Source organism: Pollachius pollachius, assembly GCF_949987615.1.
Source record: "Pollachius pollachius genome assembly, chromosome: 18".
Taxonomy (NCBI): domain Eukaryota; kingdom Metazoa; phylum Chordata; class Actinopteri; order Gadiformes; family Gadidae; genus Pollachius; species Pollachius pollachius.
The window spans coordinates 16,779,833-16,795,260 of record NC_136951.1 but is presented as its reverse complement, the minus strand read 5'-3'; the positions used below and the strand labels follow the sequence as shown (position 1 = coordinate 16,795,260).

The window sequence follows — 15,428 nt, the reverse complement described above, 5'->3', positions numbered from 1 at the left end:
TGACTGCATCTTATCCTCAAACAATCTATGAACAGAAGCCGTTTGGCGGAAGCTTTTATCCACGGTGTCCCACAAGACCATCAGCAGTGTGTTACATATTTTCGCCGTGAATTGTCTACAGTGGGAGTTCCAACACCCAGCCTGGCTGTGTTTAATGGTCTCACAAGATGGGCTACACGGAATGAATAGATGGTCCAATAGTGGTTAAGCATAGTGCAGTGATCCCACATGTTTCTGATCTTATAAGACGGTCTTAGATTAGAACAATCAACAATGATGCCATCTTGACGAGAGCGCTGTGTGCAGTATTCCTTTTCCAATTGTCCTGGTGCACTGCTCACTGTAATAATTAATAATAAATAACAAATTGGCAGATACAGAGGTAAATGACACATTTTGAAAGTCGATTTTTGTGTCCACCTTTACTTAGCTTTCTCCTTGATGATTACCAAACATGGCATTATTTACTCTGATACATGCCGTAGAGCTGTGGTTATAATTCATACACATTAATAATTAACATTAAGGGTACTTAAGGACCTCCTGTCCTCTGTTCGACCTACCTACATCAACCAGGTCAGGTAAATCCCCCACAAGAATGCACTCAATATTATTGCAGTGTTGTATCTGCTTATTAATACTTGTCAACTGCTGCTTGTAAACTTGCTGTTAAGGTTATTACCAATGTGATTATATATTCAGACTTCAACCCCTTGGAACCACTGGCCTAACTTTATATTGCTTGATTTTGTCTCCCCCTGCTGGCCGAACACTGCCACTTCACGTCCACTCTAAATGATGGATGAAAAGATGGCTAGGGGGAATATCATTAGGCCTATATTTAAATCCTTCACAAGGTATCCGTCCGAAATATCTGAGGCCAGGGAACAACGTAAACATCTCCCTACTTCAATATGTAGTCTCTCAAAAAGGTGTAGAACATAGTCACAGTTTACAATCATGGACATTAAACTTGGGTTTTTGTGTTGAACATCATATACAATATGCTGCTCTATTACTACTTACAGATGGTAGTTTATACATTAATCAGTGTAAGCAGTTGTAGTAGTATTGACCTTGACCACATATTTGGACAGTAATTCACGCTTGGGCCCTTTGTGCTCTGTACGCGGTTTAAAACTTTAAAAGTAGAATTTACAGCCAAAGACCGGGAAACTTAATTCCTCCAAATTAGAGTACGTGTCAGTTGAACTCGTGGGTAAGTTGGCTACTTCCCCACTTTAAACTGTATTCGTTCTCTCCACCCCTTTTGATTTATTAAGCTTGAGATTGCTTCCTCGATTAGTTGTTTTGTAGTCAACGCTGCAGGGATAGATGACCCTGGCACCCCGCGAAGAGATTCTAATTTACTCTCCTCCAATCCACCGCATGCTGTAGCTGCAGGTGATGCAGCCGAGTGACCACAGTAGTGCCACCTGGTGGCGGTACCGGACACCATCACCTCCACGTCTCGTTCATTCAGGGCCATCAGAATCCTGTATCGGACGGAGTGAAACAGACCCATCTGTGTATAATGGCAGTGGAATTAACAGTATTTAAAAAAAAATGTTTTTTTGCAATAGTAAAGTCTGCGTGCTTGAGTGACCTACAGCACTTTTTACACACTGGTTGATTCTACTACTTATTTCAAAATAATGTTACTGGCAATGGGCCGTTTCCTGTATTTGGGTTTAAATCTCCGTCTATTGGCTTTACTTACAAGCTAGTTTGTATGAAATCGCTACACTTTGTCGGTTGGACCTGCTGTTCTGAACAATTAAGCTAATAAGCACAAATAAGTTTTGCTCAATTGAGGGATTTCTTTTTTTTACTAATGACTGAATGGTAAACCTTTCTGGAGTTCTTGTTGTTCAGATCTGCCTGTGTTCTTACTTAATCTTTTTTGGTTGAAAGCTACTTGCTTATCCCATAACTTGTTTTTGTACTCTGTGCTACTGGACTGCTTACAAGCTCTGCGTGTAATCCATCTCTGTGTGGTTTTCCCCGTTTATGACGCCTAGCTGTCAGAACACATCATCTGCTGGCACAGAACCAGGCTCAGTTTCAGCTTTTCTTTTCTTCCTGGTGCTACTGTTTTCCTTTCTTCGCCATCATTTTCATTCAACATTTCACCTTAAAATCAAGCTTCACTAAGTCAAAACATCAATTACAACTTATTTAAATATTGTGCTTTTCAATATACCACTTTACTAGACACTTTACTAAGTCATAATAAACCAGAGTCATGCATAATAAAAACATCAAGGGTTAAAAAGTAATTCATTAAAGAAAATCATTCAAATCAAAGATTATTTAAAGTGGCAGAATAATAACAAATGAGGACGGTGTGCTGGAGGAGACGAGGATTTTTAAAGCACTTTTTAACACGCCGGGTTTAAGTGATCTTTCAAATGAGGGAAAACATGGCGGCTAACATTTGGATTAGCATCGTAGCATTAGCATTAGCTATAGGCAAAGGTTGTTCCTAATCCGCTGACACCTGGTATCACTACAGCAGTCTCTCTAAACGCCCATCCATCCCTCATGCATCGGTATCCTCATCTCCTCCGCTGCAATCCCATTGGACGCCTTCGTGGTTGTCATTGTTGTTGTTGTTGTTGACAACCGGTATTGTTGCAGGTGACGGCTGTGAGCGCGCGCCGCACCGCAGGAGGTTGTGTGTGTCTGTCCCTCACCCGGCGAGATGGTGAAGGCCCAGCACAGCAGGAAGAGCACTCTCTGTCTGCGCAGACAGGTACGGCCGCCACTTGCTACCGGATGTTTCCCTGTCTCCCATCTCTCCCCCGTGACACCATCCTCCATCCGTCTGCTCATCTTCCCTAACCCCGCCGTCCCCCATCCATCACCGTCACCCCCATCAAGGGTCCAACATTAACTTTCAGAATTTTGATTGTTACATTTTAGGGCATTTACTAGACGCTTTTATCCAAAGCGACTTGCAACAGTTCATGCACACATTCACACACGTCGGCAGAGTCAACCGTGCAAGGCGACAGCCGGCTCGTCGAGAGCAGTTAGGGTGAGTGTCTCGCTCAGGGTCACCTCGACACTCAGCTAGGAGGAGCCAGGGATCGAGCTAGCAACCTTCCAGATACAAGTCTCCCTACCTGTACCTCCTGAGCTAAGCCGACCCCAAGAATGTGTCTTCATATCAGCCAGAGTGGAATAATGTACCGGGTTAATCTGTGGTTTGAATATGCGAGCTCAGATTTGGTTTGCCTGTAAAGGGTCAAATCGTTGCGCCTTCGGCAGGTGTTTATTTCGGATCCGGCTCGATGTAGAATAACTCCATCTCTGCATGCCTGTCGAGCGCTGAAGTCCCTTTTCCACCCCCGCCCCTCTGTTAGACCAGGCTAGACTATAGTTTGGTTAATGTTGCGAGCAGGGGGGCGTTCAGTGAAATGTTTAAAGGTTAATTCCCCCTCAGAGACCCGCTGTTGTCATTGTGTCGTTCTAATAACGGGATTAGGAGTTATGACTTCAGCACTCTGTTTGTCAATGGTTTTGTCGGTTTCTAAATAGTTGGCACCACCGTTCATTTACCGTAAAGCATTTGCTGGTATCGCTGCAACTGTTTATTCTTCTGATCACGTTGATGTACTGATGGGTCAGTGCCCCCCACCACTCTGTGGATTTAGTCTGAGTGTGGAGCTGCTTTGTGATGTCTGACCAGGTCTCATTAGACATAGGAGCCGGCGGACGAAGCGTAGTCAATATTTTCCCTTCTTACAATCCTCCATGACGGAGACTGTGAGAGTCATAGCGGCAGGGTCTCAGGAATGGTCCTGAAATGGCTTTTTATCATTTGATCTTAGAATAGCGGGATCAATGACGTTTGTTGTCCCATATACCCAGGCTGTCTCCCGCTCTCGTTTTAGATCTGTGTGTGTGTTGGTGGGTGGGTGTGTGTGTGTGGGTGGACCAGTGCACAGGCATCACCCATTACATGCTCCCCTTCCTTACTCCATTAACCTTGTCAGTCCACTGGGTGTCACCTCCCGCCCTCGTTCGTTTGACATTAACACAAAACACGAAACACAGGCCGCGCGTCTGACCCTTGACAGATGCTAACATGTGTCTGTATGGGTGCATTCACATGCTGTGACGCAATGTTTGTGTGTGTGTGTGTGTGTGTGTGTGTGTGTGTGTGTGTGAGAGATATTCCCTTGTTTATTTCCGCGGAAACAAGCTGTCCAGGTGTCCCTGATTGTTTTCACATCTTGACAAGGGAGGTGTGTGTGTGCGTTAGCGTGCACACTTTCACGTGCACTTTGACTTACTGTCCGAAGTGGCCATTATCACGTTGGTGATGAACTATATTGTGCCGGAGAGAGGAAGGTGAATTGATTCACTAAAGTCAAGGACGCTGTGACATCAGGCGGGGATGTTGAGAACAAGATGTGTGTGTGTGTGTGTGAGAGAGAGGGAGGGAGGGAGGGAGGGAGGGAGGGAGGGAGGGAGGGAGGGAGGGAATGTGATGGAGAGAGGCATTCATAACATAAAATAACATGCAGACATGTAGATGGCCACAGACACTCTCTTGACAGGGTAATTGAGGTTGGTGTGGGTTCGGCCCTCCAAATGAAGATCCTAAATTTGAATATTAATAGACGCCGATGTGAATAGAAGTGAAGTGAAGTGAAGGAGATCTGGCACGATGGCACCGATGTGAAATACAAGTCTGTTCTGTCTGTATATATTAATATATTAAATGAACTTGGCCCATACTAAATGTATAAAATATGTCTCTCAAATTGTACAATATATTGTACAGGCCTAAAACTGAATAAAATAACTGCAGTCTTGTGCGAGTCATAGCCTGCATGAATAGCATTGCTTGAGTTCTCAACAGCTTGATTCGTTAGGTTTCCTTCTATATTTTAAAAGGGTTAATGAACTTTAAAATAGAGGGGAACTGCATTGATTTTAGTTTGACACTATTTGCATGCAAAACAAAATGGCTTTTTGAAAAACGTCTTCTTTCAGATAAGGGTTGTTTTAAAGACTGGACGCCTGACATTATTTCACATTATAGATTGCTGGCATTGATTTTCCTTACCTTCCTCCTTATACCAAGGACCTTGTGTGCACTCTGGGAAATTATGAGATGCAAAGGGTTAAGGCTGTTGGTGCCATTATTATATCTTACCTTATTTCCTTTTAAACAATGTAGGCCTTCTTGTGTAACCCAACAAATGACTGACACTAAAGCACTCTGTCATGATGTCTTCTAAACTTGGTGGCCCTATTAGGCTACATTGTGTGACTAATAGTTAAGTTGACTGAGGCCGATCTAAATTAGCGTTTATCCCTAAAGTGAAAAATAAAGCAAACATTTGCGAGAAAATACCAGCAAACGACGCATGTTTTAGCCTGGTTGATTACGGTTCTTAAATGTTATTGACATGTTATGTGCAATAACTAAATTACATAATTCTGTTCTGCAAAGCGAACAAATGAAGTTTGAATAAACTTAAATATTAACTATTTGTAAGAGAACCGTGTGTGTGTGTGTGTGTGTGTGTGTCTCAAGGTTAATGTGGCCCCTCTGTAGACATGCCTAAAGGCATGACAGACACACACAGATCGCATCATGTGCACGGATCCGTTTTTAATGAGCATGGTGTGCTTCAATATTTTAAATTATTTGCGAGTAGGGTGATGTAGTAATTATTTTCTTATTATCACTTTTATTTGAGTGGCTCATTTTTTTTTTCATAATACACAGCTAATTACTACATTATAGTGACAGACATCGGTTTAATATCAAACCAAGTTTTGCATTCAGAAGATGTATTTATCAAGTTATGATCAGACCTGTAAGTCACGTGATTAATTAACTTTACCAAGTTAAGTACTTATTATTCCCCAGACACATGTGCTGAAGTGTTTTTAATTTGAGGCTTACAAAAGAAAAGGCCTACATTGTTTAGTAAGGCTACCTTGAAAGACAAGCTAGGCTATAATAATAATGCCAGCAGTAGCATTTTCCTTCTGAATTATGTAATTATAGGAACAAACAAATAATTACCAATCAACCGCTTGGAAACTCTAGACTCTGCACGAATGGTGCGAGACACGAAAAGGTGATTGCATTAGGTGCTACATATTCTACAATGTGAGAGACCTATTGTTTTGAGATGCATTAATTATTATATTGTTCATAATGTATACAGGCAGAACACACCGCTGTATTTCACATCGGAGTTCTCATGTCTAGTAGGCTCCTTCGACTCCAGCGAAGCACTTCTATCTGACGAAGATATCTCATGCGTCTGTTTACCTCTCACTGACGGGCGTCTGCGAGGCGTTTTTAACACATTTCGATCCCCACATTATCTCATGCAATAAGATTGTAGTCCCAACTGAACATTTTCTCCCGAGCGTTAGTATGCTATGTTAAGCATGGCTTTTGTCGCTGTTTAATAGGTCACAAAAATGCCAGGAATCCTTCCAATATTCATCCATTGTTGTGTGTTATGTGTCACGTCTGTAGAACATGTTATCTTTCAACCTATGTACACATTGTGGTTTGATTTTAAATGAACAATGTTTTGTCATTTGTCTGTTTGTCAGACTGCGGGTCGGATGGATGCAGAGCTAGAGGAGGAGAAGCCCAAAAGAGGATCCCCCTCCACGGACCCGCCCCAGCCCAAGGCCCAGGCTCCAGTTGCGGCCTCCCCTGAGGGCCAAGCGCAGGAATGCAGTCCAGAGGGGAACCCAGAGAAGGGGGACTGTTCTGGGCAGAACAAGGCCCTCTGGAAGCCAATCCCCCCACTACAGCCCCAGGATGGCCCTGGCCACGCCACCAAAGACCAGAGCTGCCAGACAGAGGAGAGGCTTCAAGACAGCCAGGACCCCTGCAGTCACACCCCAGGTACCCCTTCTCAATTGTCTTCTGGTGGTTTGGTCCATTTTCACTTGGTTGGAAATCAGCTGGTTTCACTCAATCTTGAGGAAACCATTTTCAAGGGTTTAGGGTTTCATTTTCAATAATATCTTTTTAGTGTTTTGAAATATAAATATCTCACGAAAGATCCAACCCACATTTTTTTACGGATGATTATGAAGTATAAATAACGGTTATCGTGTAGAGAAGATGTTTGATCACATATGGCGGTTGAAACTAGCTTTAGCGTGAGACAGCGTCCCTTGGATCACCACATACTATATCCACCTTCAGCGGGGGGATTTCATAACCGACTGTGGTGCATATACATCGCTATTGTGTGAACTTCCAAAGATAACCGGACAAAAGGTGCTGCTGGCAAGATGACCCAAAGGAACCAAACAATCCATTCACACATTCGACGTTTCCACCCAGCCCTGAAGTCTCGGCCTTCGTCGATTGTAAAGCGACGTGCTAAAGCATTCAATGAAAGGTTGCCGGTTCTAAACCCCTCTACACAGAGACACAGATACAGACACAGACCCCGCCTGTTGTCAACGTGGCTGAGCTCAACCCATACTGTATTGCATTTAATATCGGTGGCACACACGCACACAGTGGGCTACCATTTGGGGTCCAGCTCTCACAATGCATTACGGGTATGCTAACAAACGCACACACACACACACACACACACGCGCGCGTTCCTCTCTCACACACGTGCTGGAACTTCCCATGGACCCACTGAAAGCTACGTGCTGCCTCAGCGCTAGCCCAGGACGAGGGCTGTGCCGGCAGTGCCGGGAGGCGGTTGTTTTTTGTGGAGCGAGTGTCCTGATTGGCTGCTCTTTGACCCGACGGGGGGAGGGGCGGGGGCGAGGTCGCCGGGGTTGTTGACCTGCCCTGGGGATTATGCAGTGGTGGAGGGTGTGTGTGTGTGTGTGTTGTGTGTGTGTGTGTGTGTGTGTGTGTGTGTGTGTGTGTGTGTGTGTGTGCGTCTCACTCTATCGTTCTGTTGTTGTTGTAATGAAGGACATCAACGGGGCCCTATTCAATCATAAAAAGTGAAAAAATACTAGAATTACGAACAATTCTGTCCTTTCTCGCTCTGTTTCTCTTTAACCTTTTCATCCTCTATTGCTGTTTGTGGATGTCTCCCTACATCTCCTCCCTTTGTGTAAACATCTCTCTCTCTCTCTCTCCGCTCTCCGTTCTTCTCGCTCTATCTTTCTCTCTACTCTTCTCGCTCTCTCTTTCGCTCTACTCTTCTCTCTTGCTCTCCTACTCTCTCTTTCCTCTCTCTCTCTCTCTCTCTCTCTCTCTCTCTCTCTCTCTCTCTCTCTCTCTCTCTCTCTCTCTCTCTCTCTCTCTCTCTCTCTCTCTCTGGGATGTGTGTCGGCAAGTGTGAGCGTTTTGTGCTGGCTCGTTGGAGCCTGGCTTAAAGGGCGCAGGGCCAGGGCTTTCATCCGATGGGGCCTCCGCTGGCCGGGCCGGTTAGCACACCCAACCCATTCTCCCGCTCGTACGCCCGTCTCTCCCGGGACGGGGAAGCCACTTAAAATACAAACGGGACAAACAGTCAGTGCTGTGGAGGTGGTTCAACAGCTGGGCGAAATAAAGAGTTTGATTTAACTTAAGGGTTTATTTAAAATCTAGGCTATTGGAACTCAGGCTTATGTTAGCTCTGGCTTATGTTAACTCTGGTTAATTGCAACTGATTTCTTTAAAATCAGGCTTATTTTAACAATGGTTTATTTATTTATTTTTTTTCTTATGTTAGCTGAGGTTATTTTAATTCTGGTTTGTTTTAAATCAGGTTTATTTTAACTGGGTTATTTTAACTCTGTCTTATGTTAGCTGAGGTTTATTTTGAATCTGGTTTATTTGAACTGAGGTTAGCAGTGCTATCCTGAAGGAGTTGTTTTAATTCTGCTTTGATGAAACTACCGATTACCTCCTTTTGTCCAAGCTGCCGCCATGTTTTTGTTTTCTCAATTTCCAAAATCAATTGAGTTAGTTTTGTCGTCCTTAATCCCAGTTAGTCTCAAAGTGCCTCACAGGCCCACATGATACAGGACCATCGCTTAACCTTAAGCCGGCCAAACCAAATGCACCACAAGAGGGCGCAAGAGGCTCGAAAACCGTTCAGTCGCGTGACACCGACGTCGATTGGTCAATGGTTGTGGGGAGGCGATTACATTCAGAACTCTGGAGGGAATATATCTGGGGGAATAAATCCAGTGGGTGCGTGCACACGCGTTCACGTTTGTGTGTTAGCTGTTTTTAATGAGAGAGAGAGAGAGATAGAGACAGGAAGAAGCAAATAGGACAGTGACTCACAGTCGGCCCCGGCCCCAAATGCCTGGTCCCCTGGGGGCCTGCAGCGACGGTCCTCCTGCTCTCTGCCCCGGTCCCTGTGGTCCGTGTTACCTGCCCCCCCCCCGGTGACCAGCTGCTGTCGGGCAGCGGGTCATGCATCATCTGATGAGCTGCCCCCGATGCTACCGTTTACATAGTACAATGTGTGATGGGATTTCAATCATCTCCCTTTGTCTCTCCCTTCCCTCACCCCCTCCGCCTCCCTCTGTCATTACATTACATTTACATTTAGGGCATTTAGCAGACGCTTTTATCCAAAGCGACTTACAATAAGTGCATTTGTTACAATAAGTACATTTGTCATAAGAAGTGAAACAATATATCGCTGTCGGTACAGTAAAGACGTTCATAGAACCAAGTGCAAGTATTACAATCGCTAGGCTAACCCATTCCCCGTGTAAAGCAGCGAGAGCAGCTACTGTAGATGCTACACAATTAAGCACCTTGAATAAGTGCAATGTACAAGTGCCAGGACGTACAACATTCAATGGTGGCTGTGCATTGGTTTCTATGCAGAGTCGAGGCGAACTCTGAACAGGTGAGTTTTGAGTCTTTTGCGGAAGCTGGTGAGCGACTCTGCGATCCTGACATCGGTAGGGAGCTCGTTCCACCACTGAGGTCCCAAAACAGAGGAAAGTTGTGACTTTGCTGATCGACTTTGCTGATGTGACTCTGTCGCTCCCTTCCCTCACCCCCTCCCCTTCCCCCTCCGTCTCTCTCCCCCCCGTCCCTCTCCAGGTCACCGCATCGAGCCGGGAGACCCTCCTCTACTGCAGAAGCCCCTGCAGACCTCGAAGTCCGGCATCCAGCAGATCATTGAATGCTTCCAATCAGGTGTGTGTGTGTGTGTGTGTGTGTGTGTGTGTGTGTGTGTTTGTCCGCACGCACGCAACACCCTCATTTATCCCCGCGGCAACAAGCTGTCCAGGTGTTGTTGTTTTCAAATCCCCGCAAGGGAGAAGTGTGTGCGTGAGCGTGCACACTATCACGGGCGCTTTCGACCTACTGTCCGTGTGTGCGGTCGATGCGACGGCGCGCTGAGCCAGCTGCCTTTCCTGGTTGCCCCTCGCGGTGACACCGGCAGTGAGTCGTCCCCACCCTATGGCTGAACAAAAACATCAACCTTGTACCGCTGAACTGCCGCCACGACCCGTACCGCTGGTCGGACGCTGAAGGAAGGCCGTGTGCCGCTACCCACACACTGCCACTGAAAGCACATTGCCGACTGGAAGCAGAGCGCCGACTGTTTTTTGCGTGCTCCACAGCAATGCCGAACTCCTCTCCTTAACCAGTGTGCTCCGTGCGCCCGCGTGTAACACGGTTGTGCGTGCGCGCGTGTGCAACACGGTCCTCGTCCGTCGCCCGCGCACTGTGCGCTGTGAGTCACAGCCAGAGGAAGTGTAGCCTCCCGGAGAATGACAGACCGGGCACAAAACGCCAGCGGCAGCACGCGGTTTGTGTGAGTAAGCGGTGCGGGTTGCGGAGAGTCAGAGCCAGCCACTCGGCCCACAGCGGCCTTTAAATGAGCCTCTCTCCCAGCGGCTGCAGCAGCTGATGATTAACGATAAACCCCGACGATAACGATGATGCTGATGGTGACTCCAGTCCCATCCCCAGTTCCCCAGTCGCCGGGCAGTCTACACGTTCTAACGACGACAACGATTTCTTTTTGATTAAGGGTCCAACACCTCGTTTATTAACAATCAGGGAAAGGTGTTAATTACAGTGATTGATGTTTACACTATGGGTTTGTGTTTTTGCTGTGCGTGTGTCTCTTTAAGGGCTTGTTTAATTGTGATGCTTATCGTTGGTCTGTGTTGGGTATTGGGACATGATTTATTTTACAGTTTGAGCCGATATCAACAAATTGGTTCTCAATTACATGTCAAGGCGGGACAGTTGATTATTTTTAATTAGAAAATTACAGTTAATTGAATAAATCTTCAGATTTCTTTGTGCGTGCGTGTGTGCGTTCGGCGTGCGTGCGCGCGTAACACTAACCGCCACCGTTTGTGCCTGCTGTTGTCAGGTACCAGGGAGCTGAAGCAGATGCTTCTGAGGGAGGTTGACACCATCTTTGAGTGCAAACTCTGCCGCAGCCTCTTCAGGGGTCTGCCCAACCTCATCACGCACAGAGAGTACTACTGCATCAGCAACCAGCCGCCCGACGCAGATGGTCAGTCCACACAGACACACGCACACACACACACACACACACACACACACACACACACACACACACACACACACACACACACACACACACACACACACACACACAGGCATATGCAAACGAGCACGAGTACACAACGTTCTGATTGATTTACAGAAACATACATAAACGCAAACGGAACGACCGCAAGGCAGGAATGCAGTTTTTATGACTAGGTGTAAGCACATGCATATGTATGAGACTGTACCGAAGGTGTGCACGCTCAGATTCACACACAACCCGAGACGAACACACACCGAGATGCACAAACACCGAGACGCACGCACACACACGGAGACACATGCATACACACCCCTCTAGCGCGTGCGTCACACAAGAAAACGTCTCACGCTTGGGTGTACTTGTCATCAACGGAACACACACGTTATATACACACGCACAACCATAATCTAATTTCCTGTTGCTAAGGGGGCCCTGAGTTTTACTGCCCTGTCGTTCCCGTCTCGTTCTCTCTCCATCTCCTCCCACACCGTCACACCCCCTGCCCGTGCTCCCGTCTGCAACCTCTTCGCTCCGTCCTCGTGTACCACACCGGGGGGTAGGAGAGCCTCCTCCTCTCCTCTCTCCTCTCCCTCCTCTCTCCTCTCGGTGAGGAGATGGACTTTGATCCCTCTCCGTCCGTCTTTGATCCGGTCTCATTAGGCACGTCTCTCCCGCGCTCCCCTCGCCCTCTCTCTCCAGGAGGTGCAGGGAGGTCTTTACCACCGCGTCCTCGCTAATCAATTGACTCTTCGCACTTCTCCTGTGCGTGCGTTCCTGCGCCCTCGTCTCTCCCCCCTCTGCGTCCCTCTCTCTCCCTTCTCTACGTCCTCGTCTCTCCCTTCTCTGCCTCCCTCTCTTTCTTTCGATCTCCGTTCCTCTCTCCGCTCTCTGCGTCCTCCTATCTTCCCTCTCTGCCTCCCTCTCTCTCCCCCTTCTCTACGTCCTCGTCTCTCCCTTCTCTGCCTCCCCCCTCTCTCTCTTGTTCTCTGCCTCCCTCTCTCTCCCTTCCGTCCCTCCCTCTCTCTCTCAATCTCCGTCTCGCTGTCCCTCTCGCTCCTCTCGTCTCTCCTCTGTGATTAATGGAGAGAGCAGTGGGAGTCGTGGAATAGAGACTGCAGACTGTCTCTATCATCCTCTTTCTGTCTCTCTTTTCTCTGTCTTTATAACTCTGTACTCGCACCTGTTTCTCCCGAGTGGTCTCGGCTTTTATTCCAGACCACTTCCACCACAATAAGCCATCCGTCCACTTTATACTGTATCAACGACTTTAATCTTCTATCGGGTAGCAATTGCTCAGTTTTTGCGCAGCAATATGCGATTATTTCGTGAGAATATTTCAAGCCGTTCACGCATCAGGGCCGTAATTCCTCACCGATGGAAATCCATTGCTCAAAGCCTCGGAAAGAGCACTGTGTTTGTTCGTTAGACGAATTGCTTGATTTGTCCTCACCGGGGAATGAGAAATAAAGATTAATCATGTTTTAGAAAAATCGTTGTTTTTTTTTACGTCGGTCAATTGCTAACTTTAGCACTTTTAACTGGTGATTTAGTTTGTTAATGATTCAGCTGACTCGATATTGTTTTGTTTTTCCTTTTTTTTCTATTATTGTTCGGCTCCAAAATATTGGGTTTAGATCGTCTTTTGATTCATTTATTGTACACTTGTATTTATTTATCATACAGTTTTGTTTGTTGTACTTCATAAAGTTAGTCGATTTTTATTAATCTGAAGTGGTGTTAACAAAAACGAGAAGAATAAAAAAGGCACATTCTTCAGCATTGAAATCCCCCAACTGTTGCCCTGGTTCCCCCTGGCGCCCCCTGCAGGCGACGACGGGCATAGCGTGGCGGTGAAGGAGCTGGTCCAGGCCCTGTACCCCAGGAAGGAGCACCCCGACCAGGTGGTCCGCCTGGAGCCCATCGGGACCACCACCAAGGCCGTGTTCCAGTACCTCACCACCGAGGAGGAGCTGGCCTGGTACACGCACGCACCGCCTGACTCACTCACTCACTCACTCAGACACTCACTCACTCACTCACTCAGACACTCAGACACTCAGACACTCACTCACTCACTCAGACACGCACTCACTCACTCACTCACTCACTCACTCACTCACTCACTCAGACACTCACTCAGACACTCACTCACTCACTCACTCACTCACTCACTCACTCACTCACTCACTCACTCACTCACTCACTCACTCACTCACTCACTCACTCACTCACTCACTCACTCACTCCCTCACTCACTCAGACACTCACTCAGACACTCACTCAGACACTCACTCAGACACTCACTCACTCACTCAGACACTCACTCAGACACTCACTCAGACACTCACTCACTCACTCACTCACTCACTCACTCACTCACTCACTCACTCACTCTCACACACACACACACACAGTTAACATTAGCCTAGTGCAGTTAGATAGCGTTGTCGCTACGGTGTGCTCAAAGACGAAAGGTACTGGGTTCGATTCCCAACCCTTGCGGTCTTTCTGTAGGTATAGTTTAACACTGAACTGCTTTTCAATGACCTATGTCTGCATCTACCTAACGGCAGAAAAGCATCTGCAAACTGACTCAATGTAATATAAATAATAACATCAATATGGACGTGTGTGTCGTGCTTTCCCTAGGCCTGACATTCCCTGATATCATATCATCAGACCATCTGTATACGATGGCGGACGTGAGGCATGACTGCCCTCACGTCTTTAACAGTTAGGGTTAGTTCTTTGGTGTCTCCTTTTATTAAAAAGGAACTCTACTGTGACCCACGATGGGACCGGCCATCTGAGCCGCCCTGTGCCGCCACAAGGGGGCAGCACCTCACCAGCACACCGCCTGTCCCCTCGTGACACCTCTCCCTCTGTCCGTCTCCGTCCGCAGCAGCAGAAACAACCCGGGGTCATGGGTGGGGGAGCAGCCCGAGGAGGAGGAGGAGGAGGAGGAAGAGATGGAGGAGGGGGAGGAGGAGGAGGAGGAGCAGACCTGTGAGCCCGAGAGCCGCAGCGGCAAGCAGTCCCCGGGGCCCCCCGCGGCCCCCAAGAGGAGAGCGGAGCCCGAGAAGGACGCGCCGAAGGCGACCAGGGAGGACCCGCCGCCCGCGGCCGACGAGGACAGCTCCCACAGCGGGGTGGGTGAGAGCCGGACCTGGCCTGGAGAGCCGGACCTGGCCTGGAGACCCGGACCTGGATCCGGGATCCGGGATAGGGATGGGCATGATTAATCGATGATCGATCATTGAGCGTTGCGAGTTTTGCTGATCACGGGATATGTTTCTCGATCAAAAGGAGGTTGTGTTGCATAGTGTGAGAATGGAGCCACCAGGCCAAATGGATAATTGATTGTTCATTGTATCGATGACCGATTAAGGATATGTCTTAAAATAATGCCTAATCCGGGAGCTCTTGTGCGGCACGCCCTGCCCTCTGGCCCTCTGGCACTCGTTTGTGCGATCGTAGCGGGATCACGATATAAAGCATTCCTTTTATACCGCAAGTTTGAGACCCAAACACACAACCCAATGGTAATGTGCTCCAAAACAACAATGTTTTCCAAAATAGTTTCCAACGGCGTTGGACCCATTGGAGGGAAGTTAGGGTGTTCAGCCACCTGGCTAAATGTTTGATTCCCTGACCACCACTACCTAGGTATCCTTGAGCAAGACGCCCCAAACCTACCTGCTCCTTAATGACCTGTATCTGAATTTACTTTGGTTACCTTTCGGGTAAAAGATAAATAAGAATCAGGCGAGTTTGTAACTCTGTTTGGGGGTGTTTACAACCTAATTGTGTTGCTATGTTGCCGACAGACTCCGCTTGTTGCGTGGCAACCTTAGTTTAGTGAGCCCTCTCTGGGGAGTCACCCAGGTTGCCGCCTTGAGTGGAAAACAGGATTACACACACACA

The 15,428-nt window shown here is 47.3% G+C and overlaps 1 protein-coding gene across 1 annotated transcript in view; it reads left to right on the top strand.

Moving 5' to 3' along the window:
* The window catches only part of znf800b (zinc finger protein 800b), a 31,159-nt gene that overhangs the window by 7,678 nt on the left and 8,053 nt on the right, over positions 1 to 15,428 (top strand). The window contains exons 2-7 of the mRNA XM_079755770.1: positions 2,641 to 2,755; positions 6,598 to 6,898; positions 10,028 to 10,123; positions 11,319 to 11,465; positions 13,332 to 13,482; positions 14,407 to 14,653. Coding sequence (XP_079611896.1) covers positions 2,705 to 2,755; positions 6,598 to 6,898; positions 10,028 to 10,123; positions 11,319 to 11,465; positions 13,332 to 13,482; positions 14,407 to 14,653 — 993 coding nt within the window. The 5' untranslated portion in view covers positions 2,641 to 2,704. The remainder of the gene's footprint in view (positions 1 to 2,640; positions 2,756 to 6,597; positions 6,899 to 10,027; positions 10,124 to 11,318; positions 11,466 to 13,331; positions 13,483 to 14,406; positions 14,654 to 15,428) is intronic.